The sequence below is a fragment of the Camelus ferus genome, chromosome 18, assembly GCF_009834535.1.
Source record: "Camelus ferus isolate YT-003-E chromosome 18, BCGSAC_Cfer_1.0, whole genome shotgun sequence".
Classification (NCBI taxonomy): Eukaryota; Metazoa; Chordata; class Mammalia; order Artiodactyla; family Camelidae; genus Camelus; species Camelus ferus.
This window is the reverse complement of record NC_045713.1, coordinates 11518060-11537601: the sequence shown is the minus strand read 5'-3', so window position 1 is coordinate 11537601 and position 19542 is coordinate 11518060. Positions and strand designations below refer to the sequence as shown.

Here is a 19542-nt window from a genome sequence, read left to right as displayed (position 1 = left end):
CCAGTGAGCGGAATTTTCCACTTCCTCTAAAACCTTCCACACAGCTGGTTTTCATTTCTCTCTGATGGCACCTGAGGCCCCAGTCCCATTTTATCCCACAGCTAATATCTGTGACAAAGCAGGCCCTAATAGAAAGGGCGAAGATGCCCATAATTACCTTAGCAACGGAACATGCTGTGCATTTGAGTCATAGAATCCCATCCCCATAGCAACACAGAATCACAGAATCACAGAATCGTGATCCTCTAGAGCCCAGTGGCAATAGCACTCACCAACCCCTTAGATTAAAATAGAAATAAAAACAAAACAACCCCCCTCCCAAAATATGTCATTCACTGCTTAGCGAGCTTTCCTATCCTTGCATGTAGTCTTTGTTTGCATCATTTATAATGGAGTGTTGATACAAACAGGATAACCCTGGGCATGTCCATTTTGGCCACTGATTCTTAGGCTGATTTCAAATCTGAAGCTCTGTCCTACATGATTAGGAATAAAGGTAGATTGTTTGATTGATGGAGGCAGAGTAACTCTGCTAGAGACGAGTGTAGCTATGTCAATACTGAAGACCACAGAGCTGTGGCAAGTACCCCCTCATTCATTTATCTCTTCCTGTGTTATTTATATTACCTTATAAATAATTATATTAAACGAAAATGGTTTAAACCCATATATATACACATATACATATAAAATGGAATACTAATCAGCCATAAAAAAGAATGAAATAATGCCATTTGCAGCAACATAGATGGAGCTAGAGATTATTATACTGAGTGAAATAAGTCAGAAAAAAACAAATATCACATGGTATCACTTATATGTGGAATCTAAAAAAATGACACAAATAAACTTATTTACAAAACAGAAACAGACTCACAGACATAGAAAACAAACTTATGATTACCAAAGGGTAAAGGAGGGGAAGGATAAATTACGAGTTTGGGATTAGCAGATACAAACTACTTTATATAAAATAGATAAACAACAAGATCCTACTGTAAAGCACAGGGAACTATATTCAATATCTTGTAATAACCTACAGTGAAAAAGAATATGAAAAACAATATATATATGTATAACTGTATCACTATGCTGTACACCATAAACTAACACAACATTGTAAATCAACTACACTTCAATTTTTAAAAAATTCATATAGAATCTCAAGGGAGCTCGAATAGCCAAAGAAATCTTGAGAAAGGAAAAGAGAACAAGAGGGGTCATACTTCCAGATTGCAAAACTTACTACAAATAAACAACAAGGTCCTACCGTAGAGCACAGGGAGCTATATTTAATATCTTGTAATATAATATTTTTCATCTATAATGAAAAATAATATGAAAAAGAATATATATGTAGAACTGAATCACTATTCTGTATGTCAGAAATTAACACATCGTAAACCGACTATACTTCAATTTTAAAAATGGCCAAAAACTTAGTACAATGCTACAGGACTCAAAACAGTGTGATACTGGCATAAAGACAGACATACAGACTGATGAAATAGAAGAGTTCAGAGATAAACCCTTAAGTAAATGATCAAATGATTTTGACAAGGGTGTCAAAACCTTTCAGTGAGGGAAAGGGCAGTGTTTTCAACAAATGGTTCTGGGAAAAGCGGATATTCACAAGCCAAAAAGTGAAGTAGGACCATTATCTAATTCCATATACAAAAATGAACCAGAGACCTAAATGTAAGATCTGAAACTATGAAACTCTTAGAAGAAAGCAGAGCAAAAAACTTTATGACAATGGATTTGGTGATGATTTCTTGGCTATGACTCCAAAGGCACAGGCAACAAAAGAAAAACAGAGAAATTGGACTTCATGAAAATATAAAAATCTTGTGTATCAAAAGACAATATCAATGCAGTAAAAAACACAATCCACAGAATGGGAGAAAATATTTGGAAATCATTTATCTGATGAGGGGTTAATATCCAGGATATATAGGGAGCAGCTAAAACTCAACAACAAAGAAACAAACAACTCCATTCACAAATGGCCAAAAGACTGAACAGACATTTCTTGTAAGAAAATATACAAATGGCAAATATGCACATGAAAACACATTGAAGATCATTAAATATTAGGGAAACACAAATCAAAACTACAATGAGATTACCACCTCTTTCTCATTAGGATGGCCAATTATATATATAAAGTAACAAGTATTGGCAAAGATGTGGAAAAATTGGGACCCTTGTGCACAGTTGATGGGAATGTCAAATGGTGGAAAAGAGTATGATGATTCTGCAAAAAATAAAAAATAGAATTACCATACGATCCAGAAATTCTACTTCTGAGTAGTGTATACCCCAAAGAATTGAAAGCAGGGTCTTGAAGAGGTATTGTACACCTGTTTTCATAACAGCCTTATTCACAATAGCTAAAATGAGGAAGTAACCCAAGTGTCCACTGACAGATGAATGGATAAGCAAAATGTGGTCCAAAAACAGAAATATAGTCCATCCATACAATGGAATATGATTCAGCCTTAAAAAGAAAAGTAATTCTGACATATGCTACAACATAGATAAAACTTTAGGGTGCTGTGCTAACTGAAATAAGCCAATCACAAAAAGACGAATACTGTATGATCACACTTACATGAGGTACTTAGAGTAGTCAAAATCCTAGAGACAAAGTAGAATGGTGGGTTGCCAGGGGCTAGAGGAACATGGAATGGGGGGTTATTGTTTAATGGGCATGGAATTTTGGTTTTGCAAAATGAAGACACTTATGGAGATGGATGATGATGATGGTTGAACAACATTATGAATGTATTTAATTCCACTAAAGTGTGTACTTAAAAATGGTCAAGATGGGAAATTTTATTTCATATATATATTATCATAATAAAAATAACTGAAAAAAATGGATGTATGTTGAACAAAAGGAACCAGATGCAAGAGTGGTGTCATTTTATCTGAAACTACAGAAAAAGCAACTCTATAGTGACAGAAAGCAGATAAGTGGTTGCCTAGTGCCAGAGATGAGGATGGCGGATTGACAAGGAAGGATCACGGGGACTATTTCAGAGTGATGGAAATGATCTCCGTCTGGATTGTGGTGCTGGTTACACGGGCATATAAACCTGTCAAAACTCATAGAAATGGACACTCAAACTGGGTGAACTGTAATGAATATAAATTATCCTGCAATAACATTGATTTTTTTTTTTTTTACGCAATGGGCCAGAATGGCAGGAAATTACTACTTCTGAAAGCAGACAGAGTTCAGGAATAATTTCCTCCAAGGCCAGACTAGCACAGCCTCATTTAGATAAAGCTGATGGTAATACTTACAGCTCCTGGGAACAAAGTGATGACGCACAAATTGTGAAAACGCAGTTCTCTGCTATTATGAATAATTTTACAGGTCGTAGGCACATTAAACTAATTGTAACTAGAAAATGAAATAGAGGAAGCAATGCTATGATGACTCACAGAGATGTACAAATTATACCACAGCTCTCTGGAAGGCTCAGAGTGCCAGCGTGTGTTTCTCATCTTCTGCCCTACCAGCATGGAAATATAGCCAGTACAGATGACATGAATTTCCATGTTTATTCCCAGGAAAATAGCAAAACTATCACTTATTGTTGATAGTTTTGTCTATAGGTAGGTATCTTTTTCCCTTTCTGATTCTTGGTGCTGGTTAACATTAAAAGAAAAAAAAAGTGACCCCCCCTCTTAGGGATCTAGAACTTCATTTTTCCCTTAAACTAAATACATGGAGCAAATATTATTTTATTTCTGATTGATCACTAACTATTCCATTCTCTTTTTTTTTAAGTAGGTAAGTTTTATTATCAAATGTAACAATTCTACAAAAATTCAGTAGTATCGTACTAAATATTACTGTCTATCTTAAAGTCTCTCAGAGTTTGGGAAGACGGCATCTTTTTTTTTTCCCCAATACTAACTACCATTTATTGAGCACCTATTTTCTGCCAGGAACTCTTTTTTTTTTTAATTTGCAAATCATGTATTTGATAAGGGGTTAATATTCAAAATATATAAAGAACTCATACAAATCTATAACAAACAACCAACAGAAAACCCTCCATAAACAATCCTCTTAAATAATGAACAGAGGAACTAAATAGACATTTTTCCAAAAAGACATACGGATGGCCAAAAGGTACAGGAAAAAGTGGTCAATGACACTTACCATCAGGGAAATGTAAATCAAAACCACAATGAGTTATCACCTCATCGCTGTTAAAATGGCTGTCTTCAAAAAGAGTTAACAAGTGTTGGCAAGGACATGGGAAAAGGGGAACCCCTGTGCACTGTTGGTGGGAATGTAAATGGTTTCAGCCACCATGGAAAACTGTATGGAGTTTCCTCAAAAAACCAAACATAGAACCACCATATGATACAGCAATCCCACCTTTTTGGGTATATAGCCAAAGGAAATTAAAAGAGGATATTGAAGAGACATCTGCATTATTGAAGCATTACTCACAATAGCCAAGCTGTGGGGGAAAATCCTAAGTGTCTCTCAGCAGATAAATGGATAAAGATCTATCTATCTATCTATCATATATATGTATATACACATATACATGATGGAATATTATTCAGCCATAAAAAAGAAACTTTGCCATTTGCAACAACATGGATGAACCCTGAGTACATGCCAGACAGAGAAAGACAAGCACTGCATGATATAACCTACATGTGGAATCTAGAAGGCCAAATTAATAAAAACAGAGAGTGAAATGGTGGTTACCAAGGACTGGGGGGTACGAGAGGCAGTGGGGAATTGGGGAGATTTTTTTTAAATGTATTTATTTTACAATATCATATTTTAAAATTGAAGTATGTACAATATTATATGTTACAGGTATGCAATATACTGATTCACAAATTTTAAAGGTTATACTCCATTTACAGTTATTATAAAATATTGGCTATATTCCCAATGTTGTATAACACATCCTTGTAGCTTATTTTATACCTGATAATTTGTACCTCTTAATCCTCCACCTCTGTGTTGCTCCTCCCCCTTCCCTCTCCCCACTGGTAACCACCAGTTCATTCTCTACATCTATGAGTCTGTTTCTTTCCTGTTATATTCACTAATTTGTTGTATTTTTTTTTAGATTCCACATGTAAGTGACATCCTACAGTATTTGTCTTTCTCTGTCTGATTTATTTCACTTAGCATAATGCCCTCCAAGACCATCCATACTGTACACCAGAAACTAATACATTTTAAATCAACTGTACTTCAATTAAAAAGCAAACAAACAACCCACTTAAAATATGGACAGAAAAACTGAACAGACATTCTTCCAAAAGAGGAAATGCAGATGGCCAACAGGAACATGAAAAGTTACTCAACATCATTAACATCAGGGAAATGCAAATTAAAATCACAATAAGACATCATCCCACACCTGTTAGCATGGCCATCATCAAAAAGAACACAAATAACAAATGTTGGCAAGGACAGATGGCATCTTAAGATTGCAAGCATAAAGAACTATTTTTCTGATCTTAAGTGTCAGTTATCACCAATTTTCACACAAAATGGTTTTTGTTTCTTATTTTAATTTTTCCTATCACAGTTAAAGGGCCATTGCTGGTGAGTGAAGTGGGAGTGTTTGGCTCACCATTCAAAAAATGTTAATCAAAGTAATACAAAATGAATACAAATAGCAGCCACATAAATCTGCATGGCATTGCATCCAAGAGAAGGACAATGTGAGTAACTTAAAGAAATATGTGCTTTCAAATAAAAACACCAGTCAGAATGGCCATCATTAAAAAGTCCACAAATGATAAACGCTGGAGATGGTGTGGAGAAAAGGGAACACTCCTACACTGCTGGTTAAAATCTAGTCTGGTGCAGCCATTATGGAAAACAGTATGGAGATTCCTAAAAAAGTAAAAATAGACTTAGCATATGATCCAGCAATTCCACTCCTGGGCATATACCCGGAAGGAACTAATTCAAAGAGATACATGCACCCCAATGTTCATAGCAGCACCATTTACAATAGCCAAGACATGGAAGCAACCTAAATGTCCATCGACAAATGACTGAATAAAGAAGTTGTGGTATATTTATACAATGGAATTACTACTCAGTGATAAAAAATAATAAAATAATGCCTTTTGCAGCAACATGGATGGACCTGGAGATCGTCATTCTAAGTGAAGTAAGCCAGAAAGAGAAAGAAAAATACCATATGATTTCACTCATATGTAGAATCTGAAAAAAAAAAAAAGAAAGAAAGAAAGAAAGAAAAAAGAAGACACTAATGAACTCATCTACAAAACAGAAATGGACTCGCAGGCATAGTAAACAGTCTTACTGGGGGAAAGGGAGTGGGAAGGGATAAATCTGGGAGTTTGAGATTTGCAAATGTTAACCACTATATATAAAAACAGATTGAAAAAACAAATTCTTCTGTATAGCACAGGGAACTATATTCAATACCTTGTAATAACCTTTAATGAAAAAGAAAATGAAAATGAATATATATATATATATTTGCATGACTAGGACATGATGCTGTACACCAGAAATTGACACATTGTAACTGACTATTCTTCAGTTAAAAAAAAAAAAAAAGAAAGAAGCATGTGCATTCAGTTAATCAAATCCTGTTTTCTTCTTTGGAGTTATGTGACACAGCAATACTACCTAGCTAGCGTCTGACATTGTAGTTTAAACTTCTGTAGTGTAAACACAGCTAAATATGTAATGCTAAACACTGACAGCATCAGTATCTGCTCTAACCACAGCAAAGTCTGCCTCTTAGACCCAGCATGCTGACTATAATGCTGTGCTTTTAAAAGTTTTAATTTTTGACAGTAAGGCATTAGAGAAAAGGGTTTAAGGTTATCTTAATATGTACAAGCACTCACTTCAGTTAGTAATTGCTTTCTAGAACACACAAAAATTCTCAGTTTTGTGATATTAAAAACTTTAACTTATTATTAAAGTCCAAGCCATCAATGATACAAAATAATCTTGTAATAAGCTATAAAGGAAAATAATCTGAAAATATATGTATATGTATAACTGAATCACTTTGCTGTACACTTGAAACTAACATTTTAAGTTAACTATCCTTCCGTAAAAAATAAAGTGAAAAAATATAAATAAACAATATAAAATAATACATGTGAAGCCACAATATTCAGTTACAGTTCAAACTAGAAATTATTAACTATACGTAGCTGCTTCATTTTTGGTTTTGCCTTTTGGCCCCTGGATCATTCTTTTTTTTTCTTTTTCTTTTTCTTTTTTTAAATTTACAGCTGGTACCTGTTGAGAAAAAAATTCAACTTTTTAACTATGTATGTTTTGCGGTGGGTGCACCATTTCTTCTAATTTATTCCAAGGTGTTTAAAAAATAGTTTTCCTTGATTTTTAACTGTATGACATCATGATGGCAAGAGACTGGGAAAATACTAGTATTATTTCTTTTTGTAAGTTTGTCATTTAAGTATTCTGAGATCATATTCTTGAAATACTTAGGAAGAGGGCATGATTGTGCAGAAGATAGGGAGATGGAGAGAAAAGAGTGGGAACACACAAAAATGAAGCTTCCATAACAGAGTTCCTGGCGGAGACAGTAGACGCTAGTAGAGTATTTTTTCCCTCAAAGACTTAAAACTTAGGAAACACCTGTGAAGCCAAGTTAGCTGGAAGCAATGGAAATATCTGATTTCAAATGTACATTTTATTTTTTAAATTAAAACATTTTATTTATTTATTTATGGGGGGAGGGAGGTACTTAGGTTTCTTTCTTTATTATTATTTTTTTTAACGGAGGTACTGGGGATTTGAACCTAGGACCTCATGCATGCGAAGCATGCACTCTACCCCTGAGCTATACCCTCCCCCGCAAATTCACATTTTAAATGCCATTTGCAATCACAAGGAGCCAGGCATGCTGCTTGCTGTATGGATTTGGCTTCACTGGCTCAAATTTTTCACTCCACCAAAAGATAAGGCACAGGTCCACTGTCCAATCATGTTGGCTGAAAATACTACAGCCTGAGTGTACACAAACTTCCCCTGGAGTGGCTATAAGTTGTCTTATGCCTGATGGTTTCAGGATCACCATGAATCATTCAAACACTGGGATAGTATGCTGTGTAGTTCAGGAAGAGCTGAGTGCCTGCTGGATGGTATACTCTGGAGGGCTGCAGTGCTCATGGAGTCAAAACCACAGGGAGCTAATAAATGGCAGCTTCAGTACGAACAGCTGCTGCAGGAGCTGGAAATGTGTAGGAGGGAGGAGACAGGCACGGTAACTTACATGGCAGCAGGGACAAGCCAATTGCTTCCCATTAACACAAAGTTCATCCCCTCAGCGTATCTGTGGAGAAGACTTCAACATATCTGTCCTTCTTTTTTTTTTTTTTAAATGACACTTCTGTGCAGCCATAAATGCTCTGTCCACAGACTTTATCTGGATAGAGACATCTCCTGATGGGCGGCCCTGGTGCTTCAGTACCATGTGGACCCCATGAGTTCCATTCTCTGTGCGAAATTCCACCAGAGAGTCCAAGATGTCCTCAGTTGTGGCCGCATAGGGAAGAGCTTGAGGGTGTATACAGTCTAACATATGTAGGGGCACAAATTGCTGGGGTAGTCTTGGAATCACAGGAGGGGTTGGAAGTGGAATGAGTGGGGCCGAGGAGAATGGATTCAGCCTCAGTGCTTCTGAGGAGTTCAGTGTATCTTTTACCCAACAAGTCCTTATGCTTCCTGGATAGGTTCTGTGCGTATTCCTCACAAGCAAAGAGGACAGAAGCATCCCCTCTGGCCTGCCGCCTGGGCAGGTAACAAAGAGGATACCTTCCTTCCCTCCAGTGATGGGGCAATGCTGTTCAAAAGGCCACCACTGCATCAGCTGTGGAGGTTGAGTGGGAGCCCCCGCATGCGGACAATGAGCTGATTTTCCTTGGGGAGAAACTGGGCTGCCTCTTTGGATGTACCAGCAGCAATTTTAAGAAAATCTTCACCTGATGCTTTGTAAACCTCAATGAACTGGGTTCTCACATGATGTTTGTGCTTATGTGGTGTTAGGTCTCTGTGCTCCTCACTCAAAAACATAACCAGAGCTTCTCTATTTCTTTGGCCCCAGGCATTCAGATAAAGTTCTGCACCTCCCTTTGCAGTATTGAGGCCTTTGAAGAATCTTGCACTATCTTGATCCAAAGACTGCCACAGTAAACCTCATGCCCTGACTGATGCTGTTTTGTCATTAATAAGTTCCACCTTGGGGCAAGTGCCACTTTCAAATTTGTAATTTATTCTCTCTGGATCTGAGAACTTGTGATTATAAAGGTTTGAAATCATTGCTAAACTTGTATCTTCAAACCCATATCCTCAACTTGAGAGGCTCCATACTGGGAGGCTGAACCACTCTGCTCAAAATTTAAACACCCTGTCATCGCTACCACATCCATCTTATCAGTATCGGGTGAACCCAGGCAACACTTCTTGAATTCTTTTCGAAGATCAAAAAAGGAATAGAAGTGTTCAGGCAGTAATACATTCTTCTTGGAAGCCTTAGAATGCAGGATTTGCCTGATTGAGGCTGCCTGTTAGTACAGGGACAGAAGAAGGTTCCTATTCCAATATTCAGTTCATTGCTCACTGACTGGTTACATTGTGCACAGGTGTTTAGTGCCCCACCCAATCCCCGATCCAGTACCCATCAGCAGCCTGGAGCAGCGGGTTTTTAGGTCACCTCAATCCCAAGAAGGGGCTACCACTACTTTCACGGTGACCTAACAAGCAGCCCTGCATGTTTAGGCCTGCAAACCTTCCTGGCACTAGGATCAAGGCCACTAGATTCCATTCTTCCCCTAACAAAGCTTATTTTTAGTTTTATGTTTCACACCTTGATTTGATTTAGTTTTTACTTGTAAGTCATTGGTTTGTTTAATTATACATTTTTAAAAATTCATAAACAACGTGTTTCTACTGCATACCACAGGGAACTATATTCAGTATCTTGAAGTAACCTATGGTGAAAAAGACTATCAAAACAAGTATATGTATGTTCATGTATAACTGAAGCATTATGCTGTACACCAGAAACTGGCACATTTTAAACTGACTATACTTCAATGAAATATATATGTACAAAAAATCAATAAAGTGGAATTGATTTTTCTGGTTACTTTCTGCTTATTGAAAGTGAGACATTTTTAATTTATAGTAGTGAAATAAAGTTTCCTTTGTAAATAAATACACTTTAACAAAAAATGACTCCATCTAAAGAAAAATATTACTAATGAGCGAGAATGGATTAGGCAAATTTTGTGGTGGTACTGCTCAAATGTCAGATTTGGGGCAGGCTGTTCCCTTTTTAGCCGTGCTGCTTTGTGGTTCAGTGAGAGAGCTGGTGTGGGCTCCTCTGTAGCATCTTGATAAGATGGAGCAGCAAATAAAAAATAACAACAATGACAATGAACTGAACCTTTGGAAGCGTGTGCCATCAGACTCAGCCACTCTCTTTCCTACTGTCTGCTGGCCTGCTGGTCATTCCTTCTCATTCACTGAAGATTTCAGGACCTGTCTTATCCCATGCCCTCCACCTGCCACTTCCGACATCTTTCTTGACGATTTAACATCCTTTTAAATAATCTGGCTCCACCCAGGCCTCTTAGTTTCTTGATCCCCTTCAATGATTAAGACTTTCTCTCTACCTCAATCACAACCTAGGCTCCATCAATATCAACAGCTTGCACCATCTCCAAGACCTCAATTTCAAGCATCCCTCTCTTTGACTATGAGATGCTGGAGAAAGACCCATATCCTTGCTATCCAGCCTCTTTTTAAATTTATGACCACAGAACTCCCGACCAGAAAGCCTCTGCATTCTGCTAGTCATTTCACTCTCCACTCTTTATCCTTCACAAATTTCCAAGACCCTCTCCCTGACCTCATGCTCAGCTAACGGCCCTCCTTCTGGTTTCACTGAGACTCAATTCCATTGTATTGAGTCTCTGAGCAGCATTTGGCACCACTGATAACTCCCTTCTGCTCAGGACATTTCCTTTCTTTGGTCTTGGGATATCACCCTCTTCTGGGCTTCCTCCTCCTTCACTGCCCTTTCCCTCTCAGCAACCTTCTCTAGATCCTAAATGTTCACATTACCCTGGGCTCCCCTCAGCTGACCTCTCTTCTCTATCTACACTCATACCCTAGGTTTAAATACAGCCAATCTGGAGGCTTTGTATATTACTTACAGCTGAGTAAATCCCAATTTAAATCCCCAGCCTCTGAGGTCTTCTGTCTTTCTGAAGCTACAGACTCATAGGTCTAATTGCCTATTGATATCTCTACTTGAAGGTCTAGTTTGCAATGTAACATGTCCAAAACACGTTCACTTCTCCCTACTCTAACCAAAATCTATTCCTCCCAATTTTCCCCATCTTTGAACGGCACCATCATTCACTCAGCTGCACAAGCCAAAAATCTTGTAGTTATCCTTGACTCCTTTCTTCCTGTCTCAGCCCACATCTAATTCATCTGCAAATCTCTCTGTTCTACCTTAGGAAAAAAAAATCCCTAATCTGACCGTTTTTCACCACCACCATCCTCCCTGCCCTGACCATACTGGTCCAAGTCACCATTTCTTACTATTTAGAATCCTGAAATAGCTTCCTAACAGGCTTTCCTGATTCCACTCTTATCTGTCTGTAGTCTATTGTCCAAACAGCCACCAAAGTGATCTTGAAAACACAAGCAAGTCAACTCACGCCCCAGCTCCCAATTCTCAGGCAGCTTCCCATCATACTTAGAAGAAAATTCAAATTCTTTATTAAGACCTTCCATGATTTGGCTCCCAACAAGTTCGCCATGCCCATTCCCTTCCACTCTTCATCTCACTCACTGCACTGCAGCCGGGCAGCACCCATGCTGTTTTTCTAACATATTGCCATGTTAGCACCTTTGCCCTTTCTGTACCCTCTGCTTGAAGTGTTCTTCCTCCATGTGGTCACCGTCTCACTCCCTCACTTCATTCAGACCACACTATTATCTGCATCATTTCTATCCTTTCTCTGCTTTATTTTTCATGTTTGTGTGTGAGTGTGTGTGTGTTTCTGGAACACTTCCTGCCTGCACCAGTATTTTAGTTGGTTAGTTCACAGTTATGGACTAGCCCACTAAAAGCTTCATGGTAATAGGGGCCCTGTATAGCGTTATATCTCCATTTCCTAGTACAGCGCCTGGCACACAGGAAGCCCTCCGAAAATGTTTTGAATGAATGATTTGCCAAAGGTAACGGGTCAAATAAGTGCATATCCAGTAGATTTCCATGGCCATCTGCTTTACGCCCTTTTCAACTCCAGGAAGACAGTGACACCTCACGGGGTTGAGGGACTCTCAGTTCCTTTGGTCCTCCCGCCTAGTGGGGGAGTCAAGACTCAGCGAGCAGCGAGTGGGGATGGAGGAGAGGACAGGAGTCCCTCTCTATGGTCTTACTCCCCAGGCTCCTCCTCCCTAGCACCCGGCGTGCCTCTATGGTTCTTCCTGTCATTAGTCGGGAGGGGGCGCTGTGCGCAGGCGCGAGGTGACGCCGCGGCCGGGCCGGAAGGAGCGCCGCGGCGGCCTCAGCGGCGGCGACCGAGCTATCGCGGCCGCTCCTGCTGACTAGAAGCCGCGGCGACAGAAGTCGCCGAGCCCGCCTTGCGAGCTGGCGAGTTGAGTGGCGAGTAAGTGTCGGCCGCGGGGCGCGCCAGCTCCTCGGCAGGCTCCGTGAAGCGAGTGGCGTCTCCGCCCGGCGCTTCCATTAAGCCCGGGGGTGGGAGCGGGGGCGGGGGTTCGGCCGTGAGGGGCGGCGGGGGGCGCGGGCCCGGCCCGGCGGTGGCCGGGACGCGGGCGAGCCGGGGGCCTGCGCGGGGCCCCGCCGAACGCTGAGCGGCCTGAATAGTGGGGCTAGCGGTCAGGCGAGAGCGACAAAGGCGCGGGCAGCCGGCGGACCCTCCGCCGCTCCCGCCACTTCGGGAAGTTTTGCGGGCCGGTCGGTCGGCCTGCTGCGCGAGGGCAAAAGCGCCGAAAGACCGAGTTTCCTCAGCGGCACCTCGCGGGAGGCGGTGGCTGTGGAGCCGAGCGCCGCCCGGAGCGCGTGTGGGGGCAGGGGCTGTGACTTTGAACTCCGACGCCTCCGGCCCGGGGGGGTGACGGGCCGCGGCCCTCAACACTCCCAACTCGGCTCTGGAGGGGCGCCTTCCCGAAGAGGCTGCGCAGCCGGGGTGAGGACTCCCCCGGTGTGTCGGAACCCGCTGCAGCGCGGAGGTCACGAGCCCGACGGATGTGCCCCGAGCCGCGAAGGAGAGCGAGGTTCCCGCGTGGGACGTGGCCCGAATACTGTGTGGGACGATTGTCTAAAACTTCGGGCCGCTTCAGTCTTGTGACTAAGCTCACTGAGTGCCTGCGGGTACCGGTGGCGTTTCCAGGGCAGAGTTCCGATGTCCGCGAGCCGGGGGCCGTGTAAAAACTCGGATACGTCGTGCCGAGTGCCTGCCTTGGTGGAGCTGCTTCTAGGCTTTTTGCTGATGCCTAGAGAAGATGATTTATCCTGCTGGGAGTGAACGGAGGAGTACGCTTGCCTGCAGGAAGACCGCAAGAAATGCTTTGTTAGGGTTTTGTTTTTTTTAATAATTTACTTATTTTTATTTTTTAATTTGGGGGGGTTAGGTTTATTTATTTATTTGTGGAGATACTGGGGATTGAACCCAGGACTTTGTGCGTGCTAGGCATGCACTCTACCACTGAGCTATACCCTCCCACCCGTTGGTGTTTTTGTGTAAGTTATTTATTGTGTCTGAGGATAGGGAGTGGTTGAATTTGAGGAAATAGCTGGAGAGCCTGGGGCCAGATTTTGTACCTGCCTGTAAACTGAAGGAGAGGCTTTAGCTTTTTCTCCCAAAGGCCAGCAGCAGCTAATAAAAGAGAAGCTTTGCAGTCCCTCAGAAGTCTCATAAAGTTGAGATGTGAGTCAGGGAGACTGAAAGTTTATGAAATAGGACAAATGAGAGAGCCTGTTTGCTAATTCTGATAGCTACTGTTCAGTAAGTGTTCCCTGTATTCTAGGCTGTGATAAGGCTTTCACAGACATAACTGCAGACATCTGTCTTTAGCCAGACACTGTTCTAAGCATTTTCCATATATTAACTCTGAATCCTCGACAACATGGGTTTTGTCATTATCCATATTTTGAAGAGGAAGAAAATGAGGTGCTGAAGAATAACTTAGCTAGTCACAAAGCTTGTAAGGGGCATAGCTGGGACTTGAACTCAGTTTAGTTTCAGAGTTCATGCTCCTAACTATCCTGCTATACTGTGAGTGGTGTATATTCAGGTTCTTCCGGAGTATTTTGCCAGGCAGTGTGTTACGTCCTGAGGCTATGGGAACGAATTACACACACGTTTCTACCTTCTTGGAACTTGTTTCAGTGGAGAAAATAAGATATTAAACATAGCTTCATAAGTAACTAGATTCTTAGTGTGGTAAGTACTTTGAAGGAGAGAGATGTTGTGTGAACAAACACTGGGGATAGTTGGGAAAGGTTTTTTTCTGAGGAAGTGACATTTAGGATGACAAACCAAAGGATGAATACAGTTAATTTGGTCAAATAGAGGCTGTGAGGAAGAGTGTCCAGCTGGAGAGAAGAGCCTGGAGTGGAGGGAAGAAGCATGGCATGTTTGAGGACCTGAGCCATCGTCTCTGCAGAATGGTGGAAGTGGGAAGAGATCTGAGGTGGGGCTAGCTGTGTCAGCAAGGGTCATGTGAGGCAGTGTTTCACAGACTATGGTAAGGAGTTTGGTTCTACCATGATGAGATTTGTGGTTTAAAAAAACAAAACAACTCAATGCTATATGAAAATTCATCAGGTAGAACCTGTAGACAGTATTAGGATAGAAGGGGCAGGTTGTCACGAGCTCACAGACGATTCAACTGTAAAAAGATCATTGAAAACACTTACTTCTCCCCCTTTTGGAGGATATGCTTTGACTCCTTGCTCACTCTTGCCCTGATGGCCAATTACATACAAAATTCCCATTGAATCTAACTCTGTAGTCAGTATCTTGTATCTTTTTCCTCCCTCTGCTTACTGTTACCTGTAGTTCAGACTTCAGTGGCTCTTGTTTCCTGGGTTTCCTGCCACCAGATGTCTTCTACAGTCTGTCCTGCACATTGCAGCTGGGTTGATTTTCCTTAAGCACAACTCTGCGTTGCTTACCATTGGTTAGAAAATAAAATTAGAGCTCTGCTTCATTTACCTGTTAGCAAACCCTCTCCAAATGTGGTGACTTAATACAACAGTTTAATTTGTTGGCAGTTTTGTGAGTCGGGAAATTGGGAAGAACTCACCTGGGCCTTTTTTTTTTTTTTTTCTGATCCACATGCTGTCATTCAAGGTGGCTGGGACCGAAAGATACACTTCCAAAATGGCTTCTTTATTTGTATGCTTTGCCAGAGACTGCCAGAAGGCTGTGCTTAGCTGCTCTTTCCCTCTCCATCTGGTGTCAGGACTTTCTGTGTGCTCTCTCCAGGCGGGTAGTCAGGCTTCTTACATGGTGACTTTGGGCTTCAAGAGCCCTAGATTGAAGTGCTATTCCCCTAAGACTAAGTCTGGAACTGGCAGAGCATTCAGTTTAGATTAAATATTACTATCTCTGCCAATCATTCCTTGACAACCTGCCCTCTCTCAACTAGAACAGTCTCTTTTTGGGGGGGTGGGCGGTAATTAGGTTTATTTATTTTTGGAGGAGGTACTGGGGCTTGAACCCAGGACCCTCGTGCATGCTAAGCATGCGCTCTACCACTTGAGCTATACCCTCCCCCTCTGGAATAATCTCTTTATTGCAGTTATGACTTTATACTTAGTACAGGAGTACAAAGAATGGCTATCTAAGTAATGATTGTGATGAAAAACTAGTATTTGAGTGAAAAGCAATAATCATTTATAGGCACTTAAAAAATATGCTAGAAAGAGGCTTTGTGGGGGCTAGTATGACATGGGTATGCCAGCTTCTCCCAGCCTGTGCCATTTCTGACTTCTGGAATAATCCACTTTTAATGATCCATTGTTTTTTGTTTTGTTTTGGGGATGGTAATTAGGTTTTTATTTAATTTTTTAAACACTTTTATTATGGTATGATTTCTGCACAGTAAACTACACATATTCAGATGTACAATTTGATGAATTTTGATAGACTTATACACCAATGAAACCACCACTACAGTCAAGTAGCTAACATTTCCATCACTCCCCAAGAGGTGCAAATTTCGAATTCCCACTTTATCCCTTCCCACCCCGTTTACCCCCTGGTAACCATAAGTTTGTTCTTCATGTCTGTGAGTCTGTTTCTGTTTTATAGATAAGTTTATTTGTGTCCGTTTGTTAGATTCCACATATAAACAATATCATATGGTATTTGTCTTTCTCTTTCTGACTTACTTCACTTAGAATGACGATCTCCAGGTCCACCCATTTTGCTGCAGATGGCGTTATTTTATTCTTCTTCATGGCTGAATAGTGTTCTGTTGTGTATATTCACCACAGCTTCTTTACCCAGCCATCGGTCAAGGACAGAGACTTTGCTACGCGTTTATTCACTTATTCATCCCAGTGGTGTCTCTGTCCAGTTACACCATCAAATAGACATAATTTTGTCCTCCTGTAATGTAGTATTTTTATTGTTTTATCTTTCATTGATAGCCCATCTGGAATTGATGTTTACATGTGGCATCAAGACTCATTTTCTTCCCATATATATTTTCTTCCTATTTTGGCCCAGCTTTATTGAAAAGGCCATTCTTCCCACTGCATTTCAGTAGCATCTTTGTTTGGTGGGTGACCAAATGTATGTGGCTGTTTTTCTGAGCCCTCTATTCTGTTTTTCTGTCTTTATATCAGTACTGCAATCTTACCATCTGCAAATAATGCCACTTTTATTTCTTCCTTTCAGCATGATACTTGATTTCTTTATTGCCTGATTCTACTTGCTACAACCTCCAATACAGTGTTAACAAAAAATGATGAAAACTCTCCTCAATTTCAGAGAACTCTCCTCAACTCTCCTTTTCAGTGTTTCACCTTTCAGTGAGGTTCACTCAAGTGTTTTTGAAATACATTTAATCAGACAAAGGAAGTTCCCCTCCAGTACCAATTTGCTGAAAGATTTTAATCATGAATAGATGTTAAATTTTAACACTTTTTTTTCCCATCTGCAGTGATTATGTAGTTTTTCTTTTGTTCTAGTAATGTAAGTTGCATTGCTTTGGTTAGGATTTTTGCATTTGTGTTCATGAGAGATGCTAGTCTTTCTAGTAATGTTCTTATCAGCTTTTAGTATCAAAATTATGCTAGCCTCATAAAATGTTTTCGGAAATGTTTGTTCTTTTTCTATTCTCTGAGTTTTTGTAATAATACTAGTTCCATTTCTTCCTCAAATGTTTAGGAGACTTTACTAGGGGAACTTTCTGGGCTTGCTGTATTCCTTGTGGGAAGGTTATTAATTACTTATTCCATTTCTTTATTTGCTAGAGATCTATTCAAATTTAATTTTTTTGTTCAATTATGGTAAATTGTGTTTCAAGGAGTTTATCTGTTTCATTTAAAATTTCAGATGAAGTGATACAAAGTTATTCATAACATTCTTTATGTGGTAGACTCTGTAATGGTGTCTTTAAATTCCTGATAGTGGTAATTTGTGTTTTCTTCCTTTTTTCCTTAATCATTCTTGATAGAGGTTTATCAATCTTATTAATCTTTTTAGAGGAAGTTTTTGCTTTGATTTTTCTCAGCTTTATGTTTATAAACTTTTGTTGATTTCTGCTCTTATAAAATTTTTGGCTGTTTTTTCTGCGTTTAGTTTACTGCTGTTTTTCTAACTTCTTGAGATCAAAGCTTAAATCAGGGATTATTCTGTTCTTTTTTTTCTTCTCTGAAATATGCATTTGGACCTTTATATACTTTGGATTTTAATGCCTTATGAGGGACTATGATTTGCAGATACTTTCTCCTATTCCATAGGTTGCTGTACTTGAGTTTTTAATTTTACTTTTTTTATATACGTCCCATCTATTCTTTGAGTCTTTATTCATCTTTTGTATGTTCTTTTGCAGTAACTGGGTTTTTTATTCCATTTTTTCCTTCTGTTGACTTTTTAGTTATTCATTCTTTTATTTTTCTTTTTAGTGGTATTTTCACTATAAACTTAGAATGATACCTTGACCAGATGTGTGGGAAGAGTTTTGATACTCCCTCATTCTTATATCGTCTTTTTTCTTCTTTTTCAGATCCTTTGGAACAGATACTTGCCATGTTTAGATATTAGCGAGCGCATATGTATGTGTTTGCATTTGAAAATGGCAGAGGGAAACAACAATGAAGAGGTAATTCACTTGAACAACTTCCACTGCCACCGGGGACAAGGTACGTGTTCTCACGTTCTCCTTTTCATCATTGCTTTTTCCCTAGAATTATGGTTATATCGTCTTTGAAATGAATTGGTTTTGCACCATGTAGAACCCAGAGACGTTTTATTTTTAGACCTCAGAACATCAGTTAAGATTGGGCTCATCAGACTAGAATTTTGTATCAAATGGTGATACCTGCTGGCATGAATGAAATTTAAGAATCTTCATCATAAGTAGATTATTAAGCTATTAATTAGCAAACTAAAAAGAGGTGTGAATGTTTAGTCATTGGATCTTAAGAGGTAGGAGTATGAGAACAATGACAGTACTCTGTTTTTGAAGGAATGGTGAAAGGAATGGTGACTGCAAAGGAGTGCTCCTTCAGGCCTGCATGTTCGGAAAGTACTAAAGGTGCTGCTGAAGCATTGCTGGCACCTCGTGTAATGCTTCATTGCTTTATGCCAGAAAATCCTGCTTCAGCCTTACAGGGAATATCAGGACATGTATTCTTTTGTTTTACAGTGTATAAAATTGAGGAAATTAATTGATTCATAAAGGGAAGGGAGCCCACATTTTTTCAGAGTCTTAAATGCATGTGAAATTTCCTATCAGATCCTAATTCACAGTTACACCTGGGCTAAAAGGAAAAAAATTCGTGCTGATGAGTAGGAAAAGATAATAAGTATAAATTCCATGAAAGAGGTTGTACTGTTTTTTTGGTGTAATTTCCCATTGATGATATTTTGTGCTTAACAAGAGGATTTTTTTTCCAGCAGAGGGTAAATTTTATGTTTATGGCTCTCAGAGTATTTAACATTGAGCAAATTTTATTAAACAAATAAATTGAGAAAAATAAATTTGCTTTAGCTATGGAAATTATGGAAACAAAAGAAATACTGATTTGGGAGGATTTTATTAATAGTGTATTCCAACTTGGTAGTGATTATAGCTGTAATTTATTGTGATTCAGAAAGTTTTAAATCCTTGCTGTAATTTGTATATATAGTTATTTCCAAATTTTCTGAACATGTATATCAAATTAATGTAGTAGTTGTTTTTTTAACTGGGTCTTAAATATACTTGAACAGAGTTCCTTTAAGAACAACTCATTTCTT

The 19542-nt window shown here is 39.6% G+C and overlaps 1 protein-coding gene and 1 pseudogene across 2 annotated transcripts in view; one reads left to right on the top strand and one right to left on the bottom strand.

Moving 5' to 3' along the window:
- Positions 1 to 7833: 7833 nt before the first annotated feature.
- On the bottom strand, positions 7834 to 11913 carry LOC102518392 (annotated as a pseudogene).
- Positions 11914 to 12554: 641 nt separating this feature from the next.
- Positions 12555 to 19542, top strand: part of RNF216 (ring finger protein 216) — a 135095-nt gene continuing 128107 nt past the window's right edge. For both annotated transcript variants that reach the window (XM_032459982.1, XM_032459981.1), the window contains exons 1-2: positions 12555 to 12711; positions 18308 to 18443. In XM_032459982.1, the coding sequence (XP_032315873.1) occupies positions 18359 to 18443 (85 nt within the window). In that variant the 5' untranslated portion in view covers positions 12555 to 12711; positions 18308 to 18358. The remainder of the gene's footprint in view (positions 12712 to 18307; positions 18444 to 19542) is intronic.